Source organism: Crocodylus siamensis, chromosome 4, assembly GCF_052110815.1.
Source record: "Crocodylus siamensis isolate JL-2025a chromosome 4, ASM5211081v1, whole genome shotgun sequence".
Taxonomy (NCBI): domain Eukaryota; kingdom Metazoa; phylum Chordata; order Crocodylia; family Crocodylidae; genus Crocodylus; species Crocodylus siamensis.
In genome coordinates, this window is record NC_143398.1 from 720,595 (window position 1) to 733,351 (window position 12,757).

Below are 12,757 nucleotides of genomic sequence, written 5' to 3' on the forward strand. Positions count from 1 at the left end.
GCCTTCTTGACTGCCTCCCCACACTGCCGGCCCATGTTCATCGTGGAGTCAATGACGACTCCAAGATCCTTTTCCGTCTCCGTGCTGGCAAGAGGGGAGTTCCCCAACCTGTAAGTGTGGTGCCGGTTCTTCCTCCCCATGTGCAACACCTTGCACTTATCAGTGTTAAACCCCATCCTATTCTCATCCGCCCACCGTTGCAACCTGTCAAGGTCAGCTTGTAGCCTATTGCACCCTTCTAGTGCACCCACATCCCCCCACATCTTAGTGTCATCAGCAAACTTGAACAGGGTGCTTTCTACCCCCTCATCCAAGTCACTGATGAAGATGTTGAACGGTGCGGGCCCGAGGACCGAGCCCTGCGGGACCCCACTGCCCACGTCCTTCCAGGTCGAGAAGAACCCATCCACTACCACCCTCTGGGTGCGGCCCTCCAACCATTTGACCGTATGGGCATCGACACCACAGTCTCCCAGCTTTTTGATGAGGACAGGGTGAGAGACAGTGTCGAAAGCCTTCCGGAAGTCCAGAAAGACTACATCCACAGCAACCCCTGCGTCTAATGATTTGGTGACCTGATCGTAAAAGGCCACCAGGTTGGTCTGACAAGACCTGCCACTGATGAACCCGTGTTGGTTGCCCCTGAGCATGCATTCCCCCGCAAGGCCCTCCTGGATGTGTGCCAGGAGAATTTTTTCAAAGAGCTTACCCGGGATTGAGGTAAGACTAACTGGCCTGTAATTTCCCGGGTCCTCTTTTTTTCCCTTTTTGAAGATAGGGACCACATTCGCCCTCTTCCAGTCCTCCGGCACCTTGCCAGAGCACCACGAGTGCTCATAGAGCCGCGCCAGGGGTCCCGCAATGACCTCGGCCAGTTCCTGTAGAACCCTAGGGTGAAGATCGTCCGGACCAGCGGACTTGAACACGTCCAGCCTCTCCAGAAGTACCCTAACTAACTCCTCGCTAACCCCTGGCCCAGGCGTGTCTCTCCCGGGGCCCGGGGGGGCCCAGCAGGGAGGTGGCTGAACTGGTCCCTACTTAGGAAGACAGAGGCAAAGAAATCGTTAAATATGTTAGCTTTGTCATCTGGCATGATGACTAAGTTGCCCATCGTGTCCTTCAGGGGCCCCACATTACCTGGGACCCTCTTTTTACCCCCTATGTATTTGAAGAAGGACTTCTTATTGTCCTTAATCCGGGAAGCGAGTCCTATCTCCATCTCTGCCTTGGCCTTCCTGACTGCCCCCCTACATCCTCAGGCGACTGTAACATAGTCCTTCTTGGTGATGACCCCATCCCTCCACTGGGTGTATGCCGCCCTTTTAGCAAGGAGACATTCCCGGATGCTCCTAGTGAGCCATGGGGGTTTATGTGCCCTCCTGCTCCCTTTGACCCTTGTTGGGATTACCTCCCTTTGGGCATGGAGGATCGTCTCCTTAAGGAGCAACCACTCACCTTGGACATCTGGCTCCCTTCCCCTCTGGGTCCTCAGCGCTTCCCCAACGATCCTCCTTAGCTTGTTGAAGTCAGCCCTCCTAAAGTCTAGGGCTGTTGCCTTGCTGCAGCCCTTTGCCACCTTACACTGGATGGTGAATTCCAGCAAGCGATGATCACTGTCTCCCAGGTGGCCCATCACCCGCAGCCCCCTCACCAGGTCGTCACCCGTGGCCAGCACCAGGTCCAGCACGGCGTCTCCCCTGGTGGGGCTGTGCACCTCCTGGGTTAGATGGAGGTCCTGCACTCTGGCTAAGAACCGACGTGAGCGGTCAGACTTGGCTTACTGCTCTTCCCAGCAGATGTCTGGGAAGTTCAGGTCCCCCATGATGACCACATCCTTAGCCCTCACTGCCTCTGTGAGCTGACCTAAGAATTCCTGGTCGAGCTCTTCTCCCTGGTTGGGAGGTCTGTAGTAGACTCCCACCGTTAAGTCTCTCTCCCCTGGACTGCCTTTTACTCTAACCCAGAGCACCTCAGAGTGCCCCCCTCTACCCCCTTGCTAATTAACGAGGAAGTATATTCCTCCTTGATGTAGAGTGCTACTCCCCCACCTTTCCTTCCTATCCTGTCCCTCCTGTATAGCCTATAGCCCTTGACACTCACCGCCCAGTCATGCGATGAGTCCCACCACGTTTCTGTGATCCCCACTATGTCAGGGCTGGTGACAGCTAGGAGGAGGGCGAGTTCCTCCTGCTTCTTCCCCATACTTCGAGCATTCGTGTAGAGGCATTTGAGGCCTCCAACGGTTGTGCCCACTGACCCCCTAGTCTCAGCAATGCCCCGTCCCCCATCACTTACCTGTTTCTCCCTTTTGACCATTGGTCTGGGCTCGCTGGCTGTTGCTGGGCCTGGTAGTTCATCGTCTCCTCCGCCCTCATCTTCCCCCTCCCCCGACGAGCCTAGTTTAAAGCCCGCCAAAGGAGGATCACCAACCTGGAAGAGAACACACGCTTACCTTTAGGGGAAAAGTGGAGCCCATCCCATCCCAGCATGTCTCTCATCACGATGTGCCGGTCATGGCTGAGGAAGCCAAAGCCCGCCTCGAAGCACCATTCCTGTAGCCTCCAGTTGGTCTCCGCAATGCACATCTCGTGACGTCTGCCTCGACCGCTCACTGGCAGGATGGAAGAGAAGACCGCCTGTGCGCCCATCTCCCTCAGCACGCCTCCCAGAGCATGGTAGTCCTCCATCAGGCGATCAGGGGCTCTCCTGGCCGCATCATTAGTACCCACATGGACAAGGACCATGGGGTAATAATCGGTGGGCTGGATGATGGACTGGAGCATCCCCTTCACATCCTGAATCTTCACTCCAGGCAGGCAGTAGACCTCACGTGCTGAGGGATCCTGGCGACAGATGGGGCCCTCCGTACCTCTCAGGATGGAGTCACCAATCACGATGACGCGACGCTTCCTCCTCTTAGGCCTCTTGACTCCCGCTGCCCGCACAGGACATTGTGTGCACAAAGTCTCCTCCCTGGAATCTTCCACTGCTCCCTCCTCCTCCAGGGCTGCCAGGGCCTCGTACCTGCTCTCCAGATGGACAGGAGGAACTGGTGCCGCAACATGGTTAATAGCCCTGGCGCGGGAGACCGTCTGCCACTCAGCAGTGGAGGGCTCATCCCGGGCTGCCCTCTCCTCGGTCGTACCACCCTGCAGAGAAAGAAAATACCTATCAATTTCCTCCTCTGCCTTGCGGATTCCCCTCAGCCTGCTAACCTCCTCCAGGAGCCCCCGCACCCGTTCCTTCAGGGTCCTAAGGCGGATACCTACAGGACAGGTGCAGGAGTCCCCAGTACCTGCCCCCCCAGACCTTGCCGGGCAGTTCCCGCAGGCCAGGGGGTTGGAGGACGGCAGCCCCCCCGAGGGCTCCGTCTGGGTGGAGGCCTCGGACAAGACCCGGGAAGGCTGCGCCCCCCGGGCAGGGGCCCTGGCAGAACTCCGTGTCGACACCATCGCAGGAGTTACTGCCCTTACTAGCAGAGCACGACTACTTTTTCACTTGCCCACTACTTCTTCACTTGCCCTCTACGTGTGTGTTGTTCTCCTGGGAATGCCGATTTACCTGGACTTGTCCCTTCCCATTGGCCTATGACCCTGATTCCCAGGAGGCTGTACATCAAGTGTGTCACCCCACACTGGCTACAGTGATTGTGCCCAGCACTGCAGAGGTTTGCTGCACTGCCGTGCTGCTCCACGGACAAGGCTGGGGGCTGCTTCTGCAATACACGGACAGCGGCTCAGAGCAGTTGCCCCGGGCCCGCTCTGGAAGTGGGGTGAGGCCAGACTTGACCCAGCGGGGGAAGGACAGGAGGGGCGGGTGGGCAGATGGGCAAGCCCAGGAGTCCCCTGCCCTGGAGCCCGGGCTGGGGGTGCACGTGTCCCGGTCCCTCCCTGCCACCGCTGCGGCTTCCCTCTGGCCCAAGCGCTGCCCTTGCCCCACGCAGGGCTGGGCTGTGGGTGCCCCAGGTGGGGGCTCCATGTGGGGAGACGTGAGGGGGAGGCTGGCCCTGCTCCTCCCCCGGGGAACCGCGAGCTGGGGCGCTGGACTCCCACCTCCTGCCCCATATACAAGTGTAAGGCTTCATTTTGAGTTTGTACGTCATCCCCTCTGTCTTCAGCAATGTGGTCGGGGTCATCTGAGCCCAGCACTCCTTCCTGCCGGGGCAGGGCTCGGACTCGGTGATCTGTTGAGGTCCTGTCTGACCCAAGCATGAGGATCAGTAGGTGGAAATAGTGACTCTCTCCTGAGATGGCATTATTGCACCATAGGACTGCCTTTTCCTCACGCAGCCCACGCTGCCTTGAAAGCAGCAAAGCAAGACTGAAAAGAGGAGTGCTGTGTGCGTGCAGGAGCATGTCAGTGCCGCAGGGCATTGCTCCTGGTCACGTTGTGCTGGGAAATGTCTCCGTGCTGCAATCAGGTGCAGAGAGGATTTCCCCGAGCAGCACGAGGGAGTGGGCGCACCGCAGTACGTGCGAGGGGCTCCGCACCTGCTTAGTCCTGCGCTCCAAAGTCAGACGCTGCCTTTCTCTTTGGTGCCTCTGCCGCAGCCGGTCACAGCTCCTGGCAAGACTCTCTCCACAATTGTACCTGCGTCATTTCTAGTTCTGGGAAATCACATGAGTCTTGTTTATTTGTAGTGCAAGCAAGGACCAGTCTTACCCTACGGGCCTTCACGCCGTGCAGAGCTCGGGGCCGACCCTCCCCTGCTCTCCCCAGGGCCACAGGCAGGGCTGGCCCCAGCTCCTGCAGCCCCGTGGGGTGGGGCAGGAGCAGCTCCGGCTTCGCGCTGCACTTTGGCCCCTTCTCCCAGCTCCTCCCTCCCACACAGGGAAGGTGAAAGTACAAAGCGACGGCCCAGGGACCCACGCTGCCTCGCAGGAGAGGAGATGGCGGCTGTGGGGGGACGGAGGGAGGCCTGGGCTCCCCGCCTCGGGGGCCTGCTCCTGCCTCTGCTCGTCCTGGGGGCAGCAGGTGAGTGCGACCCCTGCTCTGCTGGGGCGAGGGGGCAGGGCCGGGCTGTGGCGGCCGTGTCCAGCCCCGGTGCAGGGGCAGCCGGTGCCGCCTCGTGAACACGCCTGAAGCAGAAATCCCGGTGGCCCGTGTTTGCCTCTGGTGCCGCCCAGGGCAGCCGTGTCACACGTGGGCTGTACAAGTGCACCCAGGCATGTGGAGGCCAGCAGCAGAGGACACCCCCTCCACAGTGCCCGGGGGGTCCCAGGACACAGACATGGAGGAGCTGATGGACCCGACCCCAAGCACACGCGGCCCCTCCTGCTGTGCACCTTCCCCTGCCCGGGGCTGCAGGTCTGGCTGTCGGGAGCCCTGGGGCCCTGGGAGCAGCCCCCCGGGCAGGAAGCAGAAGGGGCCAGATCCTGAGGGCCCCCCAGCCCCGAGTCTGCCCCGGGCTCCTGCTCCCAGGACAGGGGAGACCCCAGGCTGACTCTCCCCTCTGCTCCTCAAAGCCATGGGGCTGTGGGGAGGTCCGGGCCCCGTCCCTGACACATTTCAGCTCCTGGCACAGGATGGAGCCCCTTTGGGTTGATCCCAGCTGGGGCCTGGCTCCTTCCCAAGTGAAAGCGAAAGCAGGGAGGAGCAGCCGGGGAGCCATTTTAGCTTCAGGGCCAAGGACTCTATGAGGACAGGGGAAAGATGCAGCCCTGGTCCCCCTGCTCCTTCCCGTGGCCCTGCTCCCTGGTGCAAGTGTGGGGGCAGCCGGGGCCTGGGCGGGCCGTGCAGTCCTGGGCAGCCTCCCTTCTGCGCCGGTCCAGCCCAGGGTCTCACGGCTGCTTCCTCTCCCCTGGGCAGGTTCCCAGCTGCAGGTGACCACGGCGCCCTCCACCACGGCCCGCGTGGGCTCGGGGGTCCTGCTGCAGTGCCGGTTCGATGTCGGGGGGCCAGTGGCCCTGGACGTGCTGCGGGTGACTTGGTATTTCTGGGAGGACAAGGTGGCCTGGTACGACCGGGGCAGGAATCAAGACCATCCCAGAGCCAGCCTGCCGTCGGAGAAGGAGCTGGAGAGCGGAGACGCCTCCCTGTCCCTGGCCGCGGTGACCGTGCCAGATGGGGGCTTGTACCAGTGTGTTGTGGGGTACGGAACGCAGCAGCACTATGGGGAGACCACCCTGCACCCCCTTGGTGAGGACTGGAGAGGGACCACGGGGTGGTTGTGGCTGGGTTGGGACCAGGTGTGGGCGGGTGAGTGGGAAAGATGAAAACCACAAACCTGAACCATGTTTAGGTGAGGTGGTGAATGAGCAATGCTCTTCAGGCCCCAGGGGACTCTTTCTTGTGGTCATGTTCAACACCACCCATGGGCAGGGCCATTGGCCTCGCCCCAGGAGCAGTGGGAAGCCTTATGCAATGGGCAGACGGCCTGGCTTACAGTGCTGGGACGGGCAGTGCTGTCCTGATGGCAGTGACGCCTGCCTGGGGGGTCTGTCCCTTCAGCATTGGGGCTCCCACAGGGCCCAGACCTCACGTGGCCTCAGTGGGTCAGTGCCAGCCTTACCCAGATGGTGGAATGACACATGGCCCACCCTGGGGTGTGTGGTGGGCCAGTAGGGGGCGCACCTGTGTTAAGCCGCCCACCTCCCTGCGCCCGACCATCTGCCAGGCTCCGAGTGCCTCCCTGGGGTGCCTCGCATCCGGCTGACCACCTTCCTGGAGCACCCTCACTAGCCTGGGGGTAATGTAGCTGCCACCACCCTGAGAATGGACTGTCTCAGCCCTGTGTCCTCGGGGAAACACAGGCCTAATAGTCCTACGGGTACTCGACCCGGTACAGGCACTTGGGGCACTTCCCCAAGTTAGAGGCCAAAAAGGAAAGTCTCCCTTAGTCTGCAGACCTAAGGAGCCCCTTAGGCATAATTTAGACCCACTGCTCAAGAAGCCTCCTACACCGGTCACAAAGGAGATTACAGGGGTAGGGTGAAAATTAGGGTACAAGATAGACCGATATCATAGAAATACCATCGAGCAAAGCAGTCTGGCTGAGGTAGGCTTTTGATCACGCCTCTGAGTTACTGCCAGCTAGATATCTACCCAGATCTCGAGTAGCTTACTCACAAGCATCATCCCAAGGCTGTTGTACCCCTGGTCCAATGGAGGCCAGCTCCTGTTGGCTGTCGGCCAACCAATTTGAAATCCATCACCAGTTGCCAAGGCAGACTCTAGCCCCCCAGGTAGAAGCCCCTCACCCAGGTACCTGATACCAGTCCCATAAGCAGAGGGAGTAGGTTCCCCCTCCCTCAGGACTGGAGCCAGGTCCAGTTCCCTGAAGAGGTAGGGTCAGAGTGTGCCTCCTCTGCTGGGCCCATCCTCATCACATCGTCACAGCACAGAGATTTTGGGGAGAAACAAAGGTGGTTTCCTGCCACAGAGTGCACACAGCGCACTGACTCTGTTTTCCAGCTGCCCCGACCATCTCCATCTTGAGAAAACCAGTCGTGGCTGATGCTGAGACCTCCCTCCTGTGCCACGTGGGGGGGTTCTTCCCCGGGGACGTGGACGTGGCATGGCTGAGAGATGGGCAGGTCCTGAAAGGCTTCACCCGCTCCAGCCCACAGAGGAACCCAGACGGGACCTTCAACCTCACCCTGACCTACACCTTCACCCCCACCCACAGCGACGTGGGGAGTGACTTCTCCTGCCACGTCCGCCACGAGGCTCTGGAGCAGCCGATACAGGAGGACGTCCCCCTGGACATCGTAGGTGAGGTCCCTCGCCCCCTCCCCAAGGTAGCACAGAGCTGCAGGCAGTGCTCAGATGCAGACCAGCATGGTCTGGGGCTGCATTAGGCAGCGGTAATACTCCTTCCCTCCTGGAGGACCTAGAGCAATAAAGACCATTATAAAAACACCGGCCTGGAGGGGCGTCCCGGGCTGCTGCATCCCTGCCCCTGCATTCCCGGTGCATGGGTGGCCGCAGGGATCCCCAGCATCCCACAGCAAACCCTGGCCCACGACTGCGAGGGCAGCAGCTGGGGCACAAAGGTGCCAGACCTGCAGCCAGAGGGGAGGGGGCGATTCCAGGTTGGGACTCGCTTGGGGGTCTTGGGCAAGACCCTGCTCCCTTCAGAGCGATGCTGCGAGCTGAGCTCTGTCTTGTTCTCTCCTCTGGCGACCGAGCGCAGCAGCGGATCAGACTGGTGCTGTTGTCGGAGCCGTCCTGGGGGTCCTGATCGGAGCAGGAGCCGCGGCCGCTGCAGCCATTTACTTCTGGAGGAAGAGAAAAAAAGGTAGAGCGGGAAGTTGGGCTGCGGGGTCACACAGGGAGGGGATGGACCAGAGACAGGGGAGGTGACACAGAAAGAGCAAGGACACTTGGTGCTGGAGAGGCCATTCCCGCAGGGGGAACTGGCTCTCCCCAGGCAGGTTTCATCCTGCGGTTCCCTACCCCGGGCTCAGACTGGACGCATCCACCAGATGATCCCAGCCTCACCTGTGTCCTGTGTGTTGGTTGCTTGGCCCCCAGGCTGGACGGTCTCCTACAATGTCGCAGAGGTGCAGGTGCCGGCGCGGTGCCTGCTGGGCCAGGAGCTGACCCTGCGCTGCTCCATGGAGGGGACGTTCCCCGAGGACGTGGCCGTGACGTGGGAGAGGATCCACAGCAAGGACAGGACGGTGCCTGAGAGCGCTGGGGACCGAGAGAGCCCCGAGCATCAGCCCCTGATCCCCTCCCTCCCCCGGGGCTGGGGAGTGACAGAGGAGAGAGCCCGGACCTGCCTCACGTCCTCCCTGACCCTCACCCCCACGGTGCAGGACGACGGGGCACAGGTCCGGTGCGTCTTCCTCCACGAGGGCAAATGGATTCGAGAGGAGCGGGTGTCCCCAGAGATCCGGGTGTGGGGTGAGTGCCCAGCACCCCGATGCCACCTCCGGGGGCGGCCGGGGCCTGATTCTGTCAGGGCAGGGTGCAGCTGGGAACTGGTCAGCTCTTGGGGGTGTGCAGGCCTCATCCAGCTCCATGCAGGTCCCTGGCCCAAACATCCACTCCCCCAGGTAGGATCCCAGCATTCTCCAGGATAACACCCCGCTGTCTCCCCAGCCCGGCCGCAGGTGTCGGAGATCCAGGTGTGGCCCGAGTGGGACCCCCGCGACAAGGTGCCATTTGCTGTCCAGCTCCACAACTTCTACCCCCGGGAGGTGCCCCCGATCCAGTGGGGCTGGGACGGGGCCGGGAGCTGGGGGGCAGACCCCGCGCAGATAGACAAGAACGCGGACGGCACGTTCACTGCGACGAGCGTCTGGAGAGTGCCCAGCCGCAGCCTGACCCGGCCGGAGCTGCGCGTGCGAGTGTGCGTCCAGCACGGCCCCGGAGAGCCCCCGAGCGAGAGAGAGCTCAGCCTGAGGGCCGCGGGTGAGGAGGGGCCGTGTCCGGGGGTCCCAGCCCCGCTGCAGGGGTGTTGGGTCTGGGTGGGGTGTGAGGGGCCGCGGCTCCCCTGACGGGGCCTGTCCCTGCCTCTGCCTCTTCCCTTCCCCAGGGCTCCTGCGGCCCCCGGACGTGTCCGAAATCTCCCAGACTGAGTCCGTGGCCACGGGGAAGGGAGTCACCCTGAGCTGCCGCATCGCGGGGCATTTCCCGGGGGAGCTGAGCGTGACCTGGCTGCGGAGGGGCAAGGGGGAGCCCACTGCTGTGATCCTGCGGGACTCGGCTGAGTGGAGGGTGGAGCCCGGCACGGCCGTCCTGGCACGGGACGGGAAGAGCTTCCGGCAGGAGACCAGACTCATCCTCTTGACAGCCGAGGAGAAGGGGGCAGAGTACATCTGTCGTGTGGGACACCTCGCCCTGGAAACCCCCATCGAAAGGAGCATCGGTAAGCGGTGGGGGGAGGACAGGCCCGGTGGCTGTTCTGGGATAAGGGGCCTTGTTGTGGGCCCCGCTCTGGTCCTGGTCATGGTGGGTCCATAGGGGAGCAGACCCGCCTGTCCCCTGGCCCATCCCAGAGGGGTATAACCCCCTGGCCCTGCCTGACCCCTTGCTCCAGGCCTTCCCTGGGAATCCGTTTTAGCCCCCGGGACAAGGACTCTGGCAGGACAGGGGGAAAGATGCAGCCCTGGGTCCAGCACCTGGACATCCTGCTCCTTCCCACGGCCCTGCTCCTTTCTCCCCTCTTCCCTGCCCCATGGGGTAATCCCAGTCCCGCTGCTCCCCGGGTGCGGGTGTGGGGGCAGCTGTGGGCGGGGGCAATGTGCAGCCCTGGGGCAGCCTGGCCAAACCCCGTGGGGAGGAAGGTGCGGGTGAGGGAGAGGGGCCAGTTCAGTGTGTGGGGGTGAATTCCCGTAGCCCCAAGCAGATCCGGCCCCTGGGGCATCTCACTGACACGCCACCCCCACCTGTTGCAGCCTGCTGTCCACACCCTCCAGACCTGGGGGAGGTCTCCCACCCACAGGCCCTAGTCCTGGAGCAGCCGGAGACCCTGCGGTGCTTGATCTCGGGGTTTTATCCCGGAGACCTGGCGGTGACCTGGCTGCGAAAGGGAGCAGGAGAGAAGGAGCCCAGGCCCCTGGAGAGCTCAGACCCCCACAGGATCCACACCCCCGCCCCCAGCCGGGCGCCGGATGGGAAGTCCTTCAGCGTGGTGTCCGAGCTGCACCTCCCCCCCACGGGGCCCGAGGACGACGGGGTGGAGTACCTGTGCCGCGTGCAGCATGAGGCCATGAAGGAGCCCAAGTCCAGGTCCAGCGGGCGGCTGCGGGTCCAAGGTAGGAGCATGTGGGCTGGGCAGCACGGAGCGAGTCTGCGGTGGTGACACCCAGGGACTGCTGCGCTCTGCACCGGGGTCACAGCCCAGTCTGGGCAGACCACCCCACACCCCCGGTAGTCAGGAAGTGGGGGGCGATTTCTGGGGGGTTTGGGGATATGCCCTCCGTCACCACAGGAGGGCAGGGGATGACACCGAGCACTCTCTGCCTGATGGGGAACACGGACTCATGTCATGGCCCAGAGTCACAAGCGGTGACGTGTGTGTCAGGGGACGCTCCCAACCCTGAACTGACTCCCCAGCTCCCATCCCGTCTCCCAGCTGCAGACCCCACGTCCCAGGGAGCCAGCTTCAGCCTGGCACCTGCACTCCCCCTGTCCCCACCCCACCCGTGCCCCCACAGGATGGTTCAGCCTGTGACACTGCCCCGGGCCTGGAGACATCCAGATGGTCCAATCCTGCCGAGGACTGGACCCACGCACCCTGGATGCAAGTCACAGGCTCGTCCCACTTGTTTTCTAGGTCATGCAGAGTCCACCAAAGCCTCAAACAGTTGAGGAGGGAGGAGGCTGCCGAAGACAGAGGCAGTGTCACCAGCGCCACATCTCCGCCCCGACCCAGGGAACACTAGGGATGCCACACCATGGGGCTGTGCTGTGCTGGGGGATCGGGATGGGGCTGGAATGCAGGGTTGTGTCTCGTGGCACGCGGCTGGGCCGTGGCTATGTCGTCCCCAGGCCTCTGGTGGTGGTGGCTGCTCCTGCGTCCCTCCCTCCACCTATGCGGTGGGGCTGGGTGGGAGCCGCAGTGTGGGGTTGTGTCTCGCTCCCTGTCCTTGGGGGCCCAGCCCCATGTGGCCCCCGGGCTGCCACAATAAAGATGACAGCGCTGACGATCGCCCGCTTCCCTGAGTGGATTTGGAAGCAGACTGAACAGGGCTGACGCCTCCAGAGCCTCTGTGCGGAGCCACCTGTGGGTATATAAAATATTATCTATTTTGTAGTATTTTGTATTCTAATATAAAGGGCTTGATCTGTCTGTCCATAATGCCTTTGCTTAAGCATGCCTGCACTGCAGAGCTACAGTTCCCCTACATCTGGGTTCCCCTGGACATGTTCCTCTGTTTTGAAGCCCTCTGGTCACTGATGTGGTGGTTTGTCGAGCGTTTCCCTTTGCTCCGGGGGTCGGAGCAGGGGGAGGGGATGGAGGCACCAGGGAGCACACACGGGCCGGCCTGCGGCTGCAGAGGTGCAGACCCGTGCAGGCTTCCTCCTGCCTCCCATCGCATCCCCCTCTCCCAGCCCCAGAGCACAGCACAATCCTGGTCAGGGCAGGGGCAGGGGTGGGGAACTGTTCATGGCAGGCACACTGTTTCTGTCTGCGTGTCCATGTGCAGAGTGAGAAGAGTATGCGCCTGTCTGCATGTGTGCGTGCACGCATGTTTCTGTGTGTAATTAACAAAAGGAAGAAAATCACTCTCGGGTCCTAACTCCCTTTCCCGGAGCGCTCCCCTCCCTTCCCTCTTCCCACAGGGCCGGGACCTTTCCTCTCCTCCCGCTGAGCCCCGATGCCGGTCACCCCCTTCTCCACCTGCTCTTCTCTCCCCTTCTCTTCTTCAACCTGCCGGTTCCTCCTCCCTTCACCCTGCCCCGGGAATGTGATTTGCTCACTTGTGCTTGGAGCACGGTTGGGATTTCGCCCATCCTGTCCCGGGTAGCAGTTCCCTGCACCGCCCTGCCCTGGGCTGTCTCTGACCCAGCCTTGGCACTGCTGTGTCCATCCCGGCCGTGCCTGGAGCTGCTGCGGGGAGGGAAGGAGCCCAGCCCAGATAGGGTGATGGAGGGCTCGGGGGCTGGGAGGAGGGAGGACATGGCCAGGGCCCAGCTGGACACGACCGGCCTCCCTTGCCAGGGGTTGGGCCTGTCTGCTGAGCTCTGGGGTAAAGAAAGGAAAAGGGAAGGGGAGAGGTGGGGGCAGCAGTGTCTTTCCCAAGCCAGTGGCTCACGCCGGGATCGCTCATGTCCCTCCTGGCTGTGCCAGACACAGCAGGGC

General features: G+C 62.2%; 1 protein-coding gene across 1 annotated transcript; it reads left to right on the forward strand.

Annotated features, from left to right (window-relative positions):
• The first annotated feature begins 4,844 nt into the window (after positions 1-4,844).
• On the forward strand, positions 4,845-11,733 carry LOC149865312 (uncharacterized). Its single transcript, XM_090041299.1, has 9 exons — positions 4,845-4,974; positions 5,809-6,138; positions 7,414-7,713; positions 8,135-8,239; positions 8,476-8,850; positions 9,049-9,360; positions 9,485-9,817; positions 10,347-10,706; positions 11,228-11,733. Exons 1-9 carry the CDS (start codon positions 4,890-4,892, stop codon positions 11,260-11,262), a joined length of 2,235 nt encoding a protein of 744 aa, XP_089897425.1. The 5' UTR covers positions 4,845-4,889; the 3' UTR covers positions 11,263-11,733.
• The last annotated feature ends 1,024 nt before the right edge of the window (positions 11,734-12,757 follow it).